Genomic DNA, 15123 nt, shown 5'->3' on the forward strand with positions numbered 1-15123 from the left:
AACTGCAGTATAAGATGGGCTGTTTTGATAGAATAGTCCAGTCAAGATACCACTTTTTTTTTTAATGTTAACATGAGCAATTTGTCATGATTTTCATTTAAAGATGTGTTACCTTACTGGATCAGTTATTATATTAAAGATACGATTGTATAACAAAGAAGCAAAAATGAGTCCATCTTGCTTCATTCCATCTTACTCAAGCTCTAATTAAAAATTGGGTAATTTGTAGCCTATGCACAACTAGATTCAAAATGATTAAAAGTGAATAGTAGTATGATTATGTATATATACACCCATAAATTTAGTATACTTTTCTTATAAAAAAATTGCACATCCTGAAAACGTCTTCATTTCAATATTAAGATTGTAAACAATGTGGTAAAACTATAATTAAAATTTAATTGAAAGTAGACTAGATTTTCAAGTTGTTAGAGTTTTATTTTTTAATCTAAATTTATTAAAATTAATAATAATCATAAGTAAAATATAATTGTCAGGTCCCATTTCTCTTATTAATATCATGAACAGGCAACTCCAGCCATACATTGTATATATATTTATGAAAGATTTATATATGTATAAAATACATTTGTAATAATTTAACTATCTATTCTTATTTCCCTTGTGAGGCTAACTAAAGTGATGGGAAATAATTGCTTATACACGAGGAAAAAATTTACTACTGTATTTTAAAATACAAACTGGAATTAAAAAACCACATCATTTAAATGAATGTGGGTAAATGAAATTCTTATACTCTTATACAACATTGCTTTTTTAAATGACAAGATAGAAGATGAAAAAGTTTAAGCTATATAGACATGAAAAATGAAACTTCACATAAGCTTGTGAAGTCATTTCTTCTAAAAGATACATAACTAACAGGAATATGAAAAATAATGCAAGTGATTTATAAGCTCTTTTCATAGTATTTTTATAAAGGAGTTTCACTTATTAATATTTTAATTCCGGAGCCCTGGTGGCAAAATGGTTGAGAGCTTGGCTGCTAACCAAAAGCTGACAGTTCGAATCTACCAGCCACTCCTTGGAAACCCCGTGGGGCAGTTCTGCTCTGTCCTGTAGGGTCGCGATGAGTCAGAATTGACTCCACAGCTCGCAACGAAAAACAACAATATTTTAATTGGTACTTTGCACCATTGGGTAGAACTTGCATTTTGAACACAAACATACCAAGTCTCTGTTATCTAAATTAGCCTCCACTCTCCCTATGGTTGTTGCTAGCTTACTGAAGCAATATGTAAGTCCTATAATTTCAACTTTTATTACACAGTGATTCCATCCTGCCACTGCGACCAAAAGTATCTGACTGCTGACCATATTCTCTGTATTCGTTTCACCTTTCCCCCTAATCTCTGTTAGGTTCTGAGCTCATGCCCAAAGCGCTCTCCACCAGGATAGTGGGAGGCATTTGGTGGTTTTTCACACTTATCATCATTTCTTCGTATACTGCTAACTTAGCCGCCTTTCTGACAGTGGAGCGTATGGAATCCCCCATTGACTCTGCTGATGATTTAGCTAAACAAACCAAGATAGAGTATGGAGCTGTGGAGGATGGTGCCACCATGACGTTCTTCAAGGTAAGTCCTATCGGTTACCGAAAATGTGTGTGTTAAATTGATACAGCACAAACCAACCTTTCTCCATTCGTGAACGTAAGGGTGCAGCAACACGCTTATTTGTGCAAAATAGTCAATAGCATACACCTCAGGGGGTGGAGAAATATACAACTAAATATATGTCCATGCAAGGCAAAATGTTTTAATATTTGAAAATGGTAAGGAGTTTTTGCTTTACAGGTATTCTTGTTTGGAGGAAAATCTACTTAAAGGTAACATGATTTTTGTCTTTTTTTCCAACATGGTTTTAATTTTGCATTAAAAAATGTAAAGTAATGAATTGCTTGAAAATTGCATAATAGTCGATTCAATCTACAAGACTTGGCTATTCCAGAAGAACAGAATGATTGCAAGTGAGAATGTTTCCCACACATTTCTTTCTGTTGAAAGAGACAGGGAGGAAAAAAACAGAAAAAAGAGGGAAAGAAGAACTATAGGAAAAAAAGAAAGGAATCCTGGAGGTTCAGTGGTTAAGCACTCGGCTGCTAACCGAAAGGTTGGCGATTCAAACTCACCAGCACCTCTGCGGGAGAAAAGATGTGGCAGTCTGTTTCTGAAAAAGATTACATCCTGGAAAACCCTCTGGGGCCATTCTCCATCCTGTAGGGTCACGATGAGTCATAATTGACTCAAGGGCGACAGGTTTAGGAAAGAAGAGAAACAGTTTTTATTATCTGTACATTCATCCATCTAATATTCTGGGAAGCACAGTGCCTTAAAATGGGCTGCAACTTTGAACTTGCAGTGGTTTCCAGGGGAACAGCCTGGTGGAACGTTTAAAGGGAAAGTGTGCTTGTACCACGCTCTGGTGTACTGATGCTCTGTCTGCCTCTTCACTATCTCTCTTCTTATTCCCACTGATCCTGCTGGACCAGAGTAGTCCAGATGGGAAGATTCCACTTTCGGGAGTCAGTATCACTTAGTAATTCCTTTTGTATTTTAGTTAAGGTTAGGATTTTACATATATATTATATAATTTTTTTAGGTTATATGTATATAATTTATTTTATGTTGGGAAAATCATTAAGCATAGATATCTTCTTTCAGTGCACACAGAAATACAACTGTCAGTTCAGACTTGTAGTGGAAGTGGTAAACTTTTTCTTCTTTTTAGTCAACTCAAGCTCTGAAATAAATTCTTCCATTATTGAGTACCTACTGAGTACCAGAAATAGCACTATACTTTGGGCATTCTATAGCAAATAAGATCTAATGCTCACTTTCAAGGAGATTATGGTTTAGTTAAGGAGCCTTGGTGATACATGGTTAAGCACTTGGCTACTAACTGAAAGGTTGGTGGTTTGAGCCCACCCAGCAACACCACAGGAGAAAGACCTACTGATCTGCTCTCATAAAGATTTCAGCCTGGAAAACTCTGTTGCTACTCATAACATGGTTCTTATGAGTCAAAATCGGCTTGACAGCACCTAACAACATAGTTTAGTTGGAGACACAAAAGAATAAAGTAACAACCACAGAACTGGGTTTTATGTGAATGAAAACAATTTTACCAAATAGTTACATAGTTTTCCTTATCAAAATTCTTATAAAATTAACCTAAATTTTTTTTTTGGGGGGGCGCTGGTGTGGAACTCCTAGAGGACACCAAAATTAAAAAAGAATGAATAAGATAAATCAATACTTCAGTCATAGTCTATCTCATTTTTATATTTTAATTATTTTTAAAGTGAATTTCTAATATGGCTAAAGATTATATGCGTATTTTATATTTTCAATTGGGAAATCACTATCATTTAATCAAATTGAGTCATTAAATATTAGCAAAACGTAATGTTCTATATGCTTTTTTTTCTATATTAGTAGCAATTGGTCAATTTTTCCAGTAGGATATTTAAAATTATATGAGATGGACTTAATTGTAACACTTCTGTTTCCCAGAAATCAACTGTTGAAATTACTAAATACACATTGTAGCAACAACTTTGTGATGAATGATTATATGATGTATTTAAATTATTCCAATATACAAGGGACTTTTGAAGTTGAGTTTGTAAAAGAACACAAAGTACTGAAATTGAGTGATTTGACACCAGAAGTGTTTATTCTGTTTTCATAAACATTTCAGTCTTAATTTCACTTTTATTTTTTCTGAAGACTTGAATACCTTTAATTTCAAAACTCTTCTAAACTATGAGCAAAAGTTTATCTCTAAAAAACTCAGTTCCAAAACAAATTTCTTTTTTCTTACCTTTATATCATTTTTCTCTTTTAAACCTACTTTCTCCCTTTTTTGCCTTTCCAATCTTCTGTTACTTTCCTTTTTGTTTTTTTAAGAATTCAGTTGCTCTCCACAGTGTTCATTTTTGCCTACCCTTACTTTTCCTTGCTGCTGACTTTTCTTCTTCTTCTTTCATCTCGTTTTTCTCTCTCACACGCCGGGTGCCTCTAGCACCTGGAGAACATTGACATGAAAAAACTTTTTGCTTTTAACACACAGAATTTTTCTTTGAATTGAAACCTTTTGTAATGTACACCAGTCACAATAAAAACCGCACAGTGATAACTGCTAACTTGACAATTACCTTAGTTGTCAACTTTGTTACAAGGTGAATTTTTGTTGATGTAATTAGAAAAAACATTAGAACTTACAAGGATATATTAAATGTTGATTTTTCATTAGTTATCTCAGGGTAGCCTTAGATTATACTAATCATAAAGTCATATTTAGGCTTGTTAAGCTATATATTTATTCCAGCCATGGGTATAAAATAGTAATTAAAAAAAAATGCCTAACAACCTGGAATTCAAGCAAATGCATGCTCATTGCAAAACTCTACAATGAACCAGGGACTATTGTGCATAGTCTGTTTACATTTGATACCATTCTATTTTTAATTAACAACAACATATACAGACACTCTAGGAAGCACCCTTAAGGTATTGACTTCAAAAGGATTTTCCATCTTGTTGTTACTAATTTAACAAGAACCTGCTGTTAGCTAATTGTTCTGGAATGCTCAGTTCCAGAAAATTATTTTAAAGGATGATATAGTTTTGTTACTACAACCAAGAATATCTGGCTCAAAATTCCTGATCTTAAAGGAGATAAGTCTTCAGCATTGCAAAGACTCTGCCAGAGTTATACAGCTATTCTACAACATCGAATAATTCTATTCCAAAGAACATGTTTGACTTTACCCATTATCTCATATGTACGTTGTCTTGAAGAGGAGTTCCCCCCCTTCTTCCTATTTTCTTCTTTGTCAATTACGCTATACACACATTTTCCCCGATGATAACTGTAAAATCATCACCATGACTGGCAAAGCTCAACAGATGGTGGTGGTTCTCCAGTGTTATCCTATGTAAATAATAATAAACTGTATGACATCATCAATATGTTCTTAATCATATTTAGGTAATAAAATAGCTAAGAGCACAGAGATTTTATTAAAAAACAATGATGGAAGAGTCAAATCATCCTTCTTCGAATCTGGGAATTCGGTGTAATAAAACTAAAATCTTATCCGAGGGCTGAACACTACTCAAAAAGTTACAGCCAACAAGTATATCCTTTTCTACCTGAAATACAAAAATTAATCAAATTAATACATAGAGATTACATACTCAAAAATAACACAGTAGTAGCCTGTAAGTCTTAAGGTCTCTCTTCAGAGTTTCTGTGCTTACAAAGTGAATCATATGTTTTCCAGAATGGTACTGAATAACCATGGCTCTATGAAATCTATGACGCAGGTTTTCCAGTTTCCACAAATTCTGTCTGGCCTTAACCCACTTAAAGTCTCTGATTTTGCCATATGTACTTAATATAGTCTGTCCATCAGAAAAAACAAAAAAAGTGTTATCAGTGAAGTATGTCCTCTTGTTGTAGGGCTATTAAACAAAATGCTGGCACACATTGAGAGGATAAATCTATCTACTATAAATTGCCTGGTTCTTCTAGAAACATATAGTGCATTTTAGAATAGTTGTTTAGAATGAAGAAGATTGTAGAATCTTCTTAATTCCAGGCTTTACCACCTATATTTGATAAGGTCACTGACCCTTGATAAGCACCTCTGACTCCCCATCTTTAACTATAATGAATAACAGGAATATTCTCACAATATTTTTTTAAAATTTAGTGGAAGCTTTACATGGCATGCTGAATACTTAGTAAGAGCTTGATAAGTGTTAAATATTACCGTTACTAGAATCAATGGGTAATTTATGCATGCAGAATTTAGAATTATTTTAAATACAGTAAAGCAAATTCTGTTTGCATGACCAAAAATTGGATAAATATTTTTAAAATTGATTTAAAAAGAGATCAGACCATGTTTGTAAGGTGTTTCTCTGGTTTAAATTGCTTCATTCCTCTGATTATTGTTGTCATACAACAGGAATAATTTGATAAGTGAAATAATAAATGTGAGGGAGTTTTTAAGGTCTTTTCTTGACTAGGAAATCCTGGTGGCATACTGGTTAAGAGCTATGGCTGCTGACCAAAAGGTTGGCAGTTAAATCCACCAGGCACTCCTTGGGAACCCTATGGGGCAAGTTCTGCTCTGTCCTATAGGGTTGCTATGAGTTGGAATCAACTCAACGGCAATGGGTTTGGTTTCTTGACTGTGCACATTGAAATGTTATATTAAGGTGCAATTAGCAATTATTTGGGGAATGTATGCCAAAACTCAGGTAGAGGAATTAAAAAAAAAATTAATGTAAATAATTTTCATTCTTATTTACAGCTTTTTTTTTTTTTTTTTTTTACTTAATGATTATGATGTCTAGTATAGCCAGCATCACCATTTATCTTACATTCTCAATCAGAGGGTGTGAATGTCAGTTGTAAGAAATCAAGTTTTTGTTCAATAAATATTTGCTGAGAACCTCTTGTGTGGCAGGAATTGTGTTTAACTTTGACATATATCCTACATCTCCAAGTACCTCCCAAGACCTGTCCATTCTACTCCCTATACATCTTTCTATTCCCTTCACTACTCTCCTGATTGAGAACAGTATCATCTCTCTCCGAGGTTTTACAATAACCATCTAATTTTTCTTCTCTCCCAGTTTTGCCCCTATTGTTCTCTACGCTATAACCAGAGTGACTTTTTTAAAAAAAATACTAATCTGATCATTCCTGGCTTCTGCTTAAAGCTCTCCAATAATCACTCACCTGCCCTACTCTTATTTGCTTTAGATCAGGACCCAATGCCTTAGCTGGCTTACAAGTATCATCACGGTTTTGTTTTCTAGTCCTGTAATGCATGAGGTACTCTTTCACCCTCTTCTCCACAGTCTGGTACATTGTTTTTTTCAATCCTTATCCTTAGCTACCAACCTAATTTGTGATACCCTCTTTATTCCTTGTTATTGTTGTAGTTAGCTGCCATTAAGGTGTCCCCCAACTCATGATGATGCTGTGAACAATGGACATTACACATTGTGATTCATAGGGTTTTCATTGGCTGATTTTGTGGGAGGTAGTTCACCAGGCCTTTCTTCCTAATCTATTTTAGTCTGAAATGTTCTACGAAACCTACTCAACATCATAGCAACATGCAAGCCTCCAATGACAGACAGGTGGTAGCTGCGCTTGATGTACATTGACGGGGAATCAAACCTGGGTCTCCTGCATGGGAGGCAAGAATTCTCCCACTGAACCACCACTGCTCCCTCTTTATTCCTTAGATCCTCATTTATACTTTACTTGATCCAGGAAAACTTTTTCTACTCTTCCTCTACCCAAATCTATCCAGCTCCTCTTTTGGATTCCCTGAGCACTCTTTACTTCAGTTATCACTAAATTATAACTCCAAGCTGTATATCTTGGTTCCTCTATGTTTCCATACTATACCACGCACAGCAGGAAGATAGGAATTGAACCTATACCATTCGGACTTGCATCTCCAGTCCCCATCACAGAATTTACATATGACTGGGGCCTCAGTGGTACAGTGTTTAAGAGCTTGGCTGCTAACAAAAAGGTTGGCAGTTTGAATCCACCAAGCCGCTCCTTGGAAACCCTGATGGGGGGGTTCTACTGCGTCCTGTGGGGTCACTATGAGCTGGAATTAACTTGATGGCAGCAGGTTTGGTTTTTTGCTTTGGGGCTTGTATTAGTTATCTATTGCCCTAACAATGTTGCTTAACAAACAACAAAAAGCCCTCAATGATAAGTAACATTTATTTAGCTTAAAGTCATCTGCCCTACTCCTAGGAACTTGGAGCTCAGAGGCTTTCCTACATTTCCTACATTTCAATTTCTTTTACTCCAGGATGACAGTGCTTTTGAAATATAAGATCCAGAAAATCATTGTGACTTTTCTGTGTATCTGACTGTGTTTGCTCCATGCTCTAAAAGTCACAACCACAATCCTTTTAACCTAAGTGTGAGAGTTTGGTAATTATTAGATATTAGCGTTACTAGAGTACATGGCTAATTAAAAAATGTAGAATTTAGAATTATTTTAAATATGTTCAAGCAAATTATGTTTGCATGACCCACAATTGGATAAATAAATTTTTAAAAAAGATTTAACTTTTTAAAATAGATTTAACAACCATGTTTCTCTGATTTAAGATATGCCTCTCTCTAGACTTTATCATTGCCACTTTGGACTAAAAACTGTTTTCCAGATGAGGACGTCTGTAAGGCACTGGCCTAATTTTCCAATGTTTTCAAAGTATCACAAGACCACCTGTTTAATTTAATCCTTGTCATGAGCCTGTGTTGAAACAATTTTGAGCTTCTTTTACTAGCTTGAGACACTGAAAATATGAAACACTTTCATTATCCAAACTTGCCATTTATAGCCTTTCTATGTTGTTGTTGGATGCTATCGAGTCCATTCTGGCACATAGCGACCTCGTGTGTCACAGTGGAACTACTCCATACAGTTTCCTAGGCTGTAATCTTTATAGAAGGAGATTGCCAGGTCTTTCTCCTGCAGAGGTGCTGGGTGGGTTTGAACCACTGACCTTTCGGTTAGTAGCCCAGCACTTAACTATTGCACCACCAGGACTCTCTATATAAAAAATAATAATAATAATAATTTTTTTTTCTGTGTATATCCACTCTAAATTTCGTTCTCAAACTGACCAATTCTTTTGAACAATTTTTTCCTCCTTTTCTTCTTCTTCCTATTTCTCCTCCTTGTCCTCTTTTCCTTTTCGTTTTCCTTAATCTCCTTCTCCTCCTCTTTCTTATTATTATTATTGCTGTTATTATCATTTTAGTTCCTCTTTCTTACACTACTTTATCATATGTAATTAAATGTAACTAGCTGATACTTTGAATTTCTTATCATTTTGTCTGGACATCTCTTTTGGCCTAGTACAAAAAATAATTAGTGCATTTTCTATCTTCCTAGTCACTACTTGTCTTAGTCATCTAGTGCTGCTATAACAGAAATGCCATAAGTGGATGGCTTTAACAAGCAGAAGTTTATTCTCTCACAGTCTAGTAGCCTGGAAGTCCAAATTTGGGGCATCAGCTCCAGGGGAAGGCTTTCTCTGTTGGGTCTGGAGGAAGGTTCTTGTCATCAATCTTCCCTGGACTAGGAGCTTCTCCGCACAGGAACCCTGGGTCCAAAGGATGTGCTCTGCTTCTAGCGCTGCTTTCTTGGTGTTATGCAGGCCCCTGTCTCTCTGCCCACTTCTCTCTTTTATATCTCAAAAGAGACTGGCTAAAATACAATCCTACCTTGCAGATTGAGTCCTGCCTCATTAACATAACAGTCTCTAATCCCACCTCATTAACGTTACAGAGGTAGGCTGTACAACACATGGGAAAATCACATCAGATGACAAAATGGTGGATAATCACACAATACTGGGAATTATGGCCTAGCCATATTGATACATGTATTTTTGGGGGACACAAACTAATACATGACTCTTCTAGGTACACTTTCAAAAAAATATTTTGCCCTCTATACACAGCTTCCTTTTTTCTAGCCTAATGATTCCATTGTCATCTGCTATGTGTGACCTAAATCAGTGCCACATATTTATGTTTTTATTATGGCAGCACCTCACATCTGTTACCAAATTCTGTAGAATTATCCAGTGGCAAAATGAATGTTGCATTTGTTGATGGAATACATCAACAAATATGTGACTAGTTACTTAATATTGTTATTCTGTAGAGAGATATAAAGGTTTCTTCAAGATAGGCAATCCTCTGTAGCACCCCCTACGTCATTCCCATTTTAGTCTTTAGTTCAAATTCAATATATTTGGATGTGTAGGTTATGATGTTAGGAATACATGCAGGTAGATTAATATAACTTGGGGAATTTTTTCTTAGCAACAAAAGAGCCTTTTTTTTTTTTTTTTTGTATGTACAGGCTCCTTCTCTAGAGCTCAAAGTACGTTCTAACTACCAGCTTATTAATCTTCACAGCATCCCCTAAGGAAGTAAGAAGTAATTATCATTATGCTCATTTATCAGATGAGGAAACTGTGCCATGGAGAGGTTAAACAGCTTATTAATTATGAAAGCAATAACCAAGGGACTCATGGTATAGACAATAAAATTACCAAAGATATCATGGCATAACTATCATTACTCAAAAGAGCTAAGTGCAATAGTCATTTTGGGTCACCCACATGACCTCAACTGTTTGATCATATTATGTTTCTAAAACCTTTGCCTTAAGTCATTGGGGGCGATACAGCTATAACATGGTCTTTAGAGTCTGCCACTTATTCTGATCTTATCAGTTCAATGATCTTGTAAAATTAAATCAGGCTGGGGTGACATTATAGGTTTTGATGCTTGAATTACTAGTCCAACATGCCTGCAATGACTATCTTACAAGCTTGAGTGATTTTTGCTTCTTAAATGCCAGAAGACCATAAGTTAAACATTTCTTTTTGAAGAATGGAATATTAAAAAAAATTGGTAGTTTACTGCATGTGATTAATAACTTATACCATTTCACTTGATTTTCTCAGTTTTTTTTTTTTCCTTTCTGCAAAACGTATTTTTTTGTTTGTTTTTATTTAGAACAGTGACGGTGATGCAAGTATATTTATTATAAGACATTCACACATTAGAAGAATAAATTCTCAAAATGCAACTCTAATACACTTTTCACTTTTAAAGTGTTTTCTGAAATAAATGTATATTTTCCTCCTGCAAAGTTGATAGTAAAACATTTTATAATTTTCCTTTGCATATACAGAAATTTTACTTAAAAAAACTGTTTTTTGAATATGAGAAAGTACATCTATACTTATATTTCAATTTTATATCTGTTTAACCTCCAGGTCTTATTCTTGAAATGTCTTTCATACTTTAATAAAATAAGTTCTCTAGTTAAGTACGACCATTATTAAAAAAAAAAAAATTCAATAATTATTTGTTGGTACACGGGTAGAAATTGGGTTATATCTTTCAATGTGCATCACGATTCCTATTATAATCATTTTCCACCACCATTCAGAAGGAATTTTTTGACAATATGATAGTTATTAATTCTGTGTTACTTTAAAGGGGCCCGGGTTGTGCAAGGTTTAAGTGCTTGGCTGCTAACCAAAAGGTTTCTGATTCAAACCTACCCTGCAGCCCTGAAGGAGAAAGACCTGGCAACCTGCTTCCATAAAAGTTACAGCCTAGAAAATTCTATGGAGCAGTTCTACACTGTTGCATGGGGTTGCTATGAGTCAAAGTTGACTAGGTGGCACCTAATGACAACATGTTACTTTAATAAATACAGGGAAGATTTCTTAGGTAGTTGTTCATGCAAGAATTGCCCTGTTTGTTTAGGGGCTCTTAACTTGCCACACAATTTTGCTTTCAAGTCATTTTTATTTGGTGTGAATTTGAACCAGGGCTTTGAACCAGTTCATTCTGGTTTGACCCCATGCTAAGAATTTGCATTTCTAACAAGTTCCCAGGTGATGCTAAAGCTGCTGATTAGGGACCAATTCTGAGAATCACTAGCAGAGCAGAGATTCTCAAAATTTATTATACATAAGAATCACCTGGGGATGTTGTTAAAATGTAGATTCTGATTCAGTGTATCTGGGGTAAAAATGCAAATTCTCAGCAGGAGGTCAAACTAGAACTAGTTCAAAGGCTTGGTTTGAAGTTATTACTGACACGTCCTTCTCTCCTCAATAATTTAGAAAAACAAGGTTCAACATTGTTTGGGGCCCGATGAGTGCTATTGTCTCTGTTTCCAGAAAAATCATTTCAAAGTAAAATATTAACATCAAAATAGATAAATTGGCATCAAGGTTTTGAGAGTAAAATATTTGATTTGTTGATACATTGTATATCTCTATGTATGTATCATAAATTCCAGGCCATCACCCAACAAAATTATTAATAACATTTGACCTGGTTCCCTAATTTGAGCAGTGCTTCAACTTATTGGGGCATTTTTTTGCGTACCAAAGCTGTAAGAGGTGTGGCAGTGCTGCAGCATATAGGACTGAATAGCATGTATGTCTAATGTAAATACAGTACTGTGTATGATAAGCAGTAGGAACATAGCCTTGATTTCTGTATCAATTTTCATTTCTCCAAGGGAGAGAGTCATTATTTTGGCCCATTTTAATATATCATCCACTAAGTTTTAGAAGGATGCAATGGTGGTTCAGTGGTTGAATTCTTGCTGTCCATATGGGAGACCTGAGTTCGATTCCCAGCCAATGCACCTCAAGCTCAGCCACCACCCATCTTTTAGTGGAGGCTTGTGTGTTGCTATGATGCTGAACAAGTTTCAGTGGAACTTCCAAAGACAAGTTAGGATGAAAGACCTGGCTACCTACTTCTGAAAAATCAGCTAATAAAAACCTGTGGGTCACAATGCTCCAGTCCCATTGTGCATGAGGTTACCACAAGCCAGGGGCCAACTCAAGGGCAACTAACAACAACAACAAACTTTAAAAATCTTAAAAGTATCTGTTTGATTAAGTCAGTAGTTCTCAGCCTGACTGTACATGAGAACATTAGAATTACCTGGAGGTATTTTGAATCCTGAGGTCCAAGACCCTCTCCAATTCAATTAGTTCAGGGTATCTCGAGGTGGGATCCTGTTCATTTGTGTTTTTAAAAACATTCTCAGATGATTTTAATGTGCAAGCAGAGTTAACTTAATTTCCAATTTAAATAATCCCTTAATTCATTGGCATCAATAGTTAATAAGTTACTACATCTACTTCAGCTATTTCATATCAGGGTGAGTTTTTTCTTTTTTCAAAAAGAAAACTGAAGCATGAAATAATAATGATAAATCTTCCACCCAAATTCTTATTTCTTTCAAATTATCTACTTGTGTTTATACTCTTTAAAACAGAGATTTGCTGAGACTCGATAACCTAATTACATCTTTGTTTCTGACAGTATTTCTGTGAACCCCCAATGGGTAAGTATGAGAATTGCCACATAGCAGGATAAAGGAAGTTATAGTCTTCTTGTTTCTCAGGGAAATTCAGTAGGGGTGAATCTTGCCTTTTATTTATGTCTCTGAATAAAATTAAGAACAAAAATGCTCTATGGAACCTGGGGAGTAAGTACTCACTTTTGCTTTTCAATCCTTATTGCAGGTTCTTCTACCATGTGGGTGGAAGGGAAATTAAGAAAAAGACCCATAAGGGGTCATATTACAATGTTGGAAGGGGTGTACATGTGACCTTTATGTTTACTTGTTAAGGAGTCAATTAAGAAGCTAGAACTACCCTGCTCTACAAGTTTATGTTAAGTTGGGTTATGAGCAACAGCTTTGAGTTTTGGGCTCATATGCTTTATTGCCCCAGTTTTTTTTATTGTGGTGGTGTTGTTAGGTGCCATTCAAATTGGTACCTACTCATAGCAACACCATGTATAGCAGAAAGAAACACTACCTGGTCCTGCGCCATCCTCATAATCATTGTTATCCTTGAGCCCATCATTGCAGCCACTGTGTCAACCCATCTCATTGAGGGTCTTCCTCTTTTTTTGCGGGCCCTCTACTTTACCAAGCATGATGTTCTTCTGCAGGGACTGATCCCTTCTGATAACATATCCAAAGTATGAGTCTCCCCATCCTTGCTTCTAAGGAGAATTCTAGTTGTACTTCTTCCAACACAGATTTGTTCGTTCCTTTGGCATTCCATGGTATACTCAATATCCACCAACACCACAATTTAAAGGCGTCAATTCTTTGGTCTTCCTTATTCATTGCCCAGCTTGCCTATACACATGAAAAAGGCGATTGAAAACACCATGGCTTGGGTCAGGCACACCTTAGTCTTCAAGGTGACAGATGTCTTTGCTTTTCAACACTTTAAAGAGGTCTTTTGCAGCAGATTTGCCCAATGCAATGTGTCTTTTGATTTCTTAACTACTGCTTCCACAGATGGTGATTGTGGATCCAAGTAAAATGAAATCCTTGACAACTTGAATCTTTTCTTCATTTATCATGATGTTGCTTATTGGTCCAGTTGTGAGGATTTTTGCTTTCTTTATATTGGGGCGTAATCCATCCTGAAGGCTGTGGTCTTTGATCTTCATCAGTGAGTGCTTCAAGCCCTCTTTACTTTCAACAAACAAGGTTGTGTCATCTGCATAATGCAGATTGTTAATGTGTCTTCCTCCAGTCTTGATGTCCCATTCTTCTTCATAGAGTCCAGCTTCTTGAATTATTTGAACAGCATACAGATTGAATAAATAGGTATGGTAAAAGGATACAACCCTGACACATACCTTCCTGAATTTAAACTACGTAGTATTCCGTTGTTCTGTTTGAATGACTGCCTCTTGATCTATGTACAGGTTCTTCATGAGGACAATTAAGTGCTCTGGAATTCCCATTCTTTGCAATGTTATCCATAATTTGTTATGATCCGCAGGGCCTAATGCCTTTTCATAGTCAATAAAACACAGGTGAACATCCTTCTGGTATTCTCTGCTCTCAGCCAGGATCCATCTGACATCAGCAATGATATCCCTGGTTCCACATCCTCTTCTGAAACCGGCTTGAATTTCTGGCAGTTCTCTGTCGATATATTGGTGCAGCTCCTTTTGAAAGATCTCCAGCAAAAATTTGAATTGAATGTGATATTAATGATATTGTTTGATAATTTCCGCATTCAGTTGGATCACCTTTCTTGGGAACAGGCATAAACATAGATCTCTTCCAGTCTGTTGGCCAGGTAGCTGTCTTCTAAATTTCTTGACGTTGATGAGTGAGCTACATCTCAGTTGATATTCCATTAATTCCTGGAGCCTTGTTTTTTGTCAGTGCCTTCAAGGCAGCTTGGACTTCTTCCTTCAGTACCATCAGTTCCTGATCATATGCTGCCTCTTGAAATAGTTGAACATCGATCAACTCTTTTTGGTATAATGACTCTGTGTATTCCTTCTATCTTTTTTTGATCCTTCCTGAATCATTTAATATTTTCCCCATAGAATTCTTCACTGTTGGCAATTTGAGGCTTGAATTTTTTCTTCCGTTCTTTCATCTTGAGAAATGCCGCGTGTGTGTTCTTCTCTTTTGACTTTCTATCTCCAGCTTTTTGGACA

At 35.8% G+C, this 15123-nt stretch overlaps 1 protein-coding gene across 2 annotated transcripts in view; it reads left to right on the top strand.

Moving 5' to 3' along the window:
* The window catches only part of GRIK2 (glutamate ionotropic receptor kainate type subunit 2), a 770475-nt gene that overhangs the window by 599617 nt on the left and 155735 nt on the right, over window positions 1-15123 (top strand). For both annotated transcript variants that reach the window (XM_049897980.1, XM_049897988.1), the window contains exon 13: window positions 1381-1598. In XM_049897980.1, the coding sequence (XP_049753937.1) occupies window positions 1381-1598 (218 nt within the window). The remainder of the gene's footprint in view (window positions 1-1380; window positions 1599-15123) is intronic.

Source organism: Elephas maximus, chromosome 1 (assembly GCF_024166365.1).
Source record: "Elephas maximus indicus isolate mEleMax1 chromosome 1, mEleMax1 primary haplotype, whole genome shotgun sequence".
Taxonomy (NCBI): Eukaryota; Metazoa; Chordata; class Mammalia; order Proboscidea; family Elephantidae; genus Elephas; species Elephas maximus.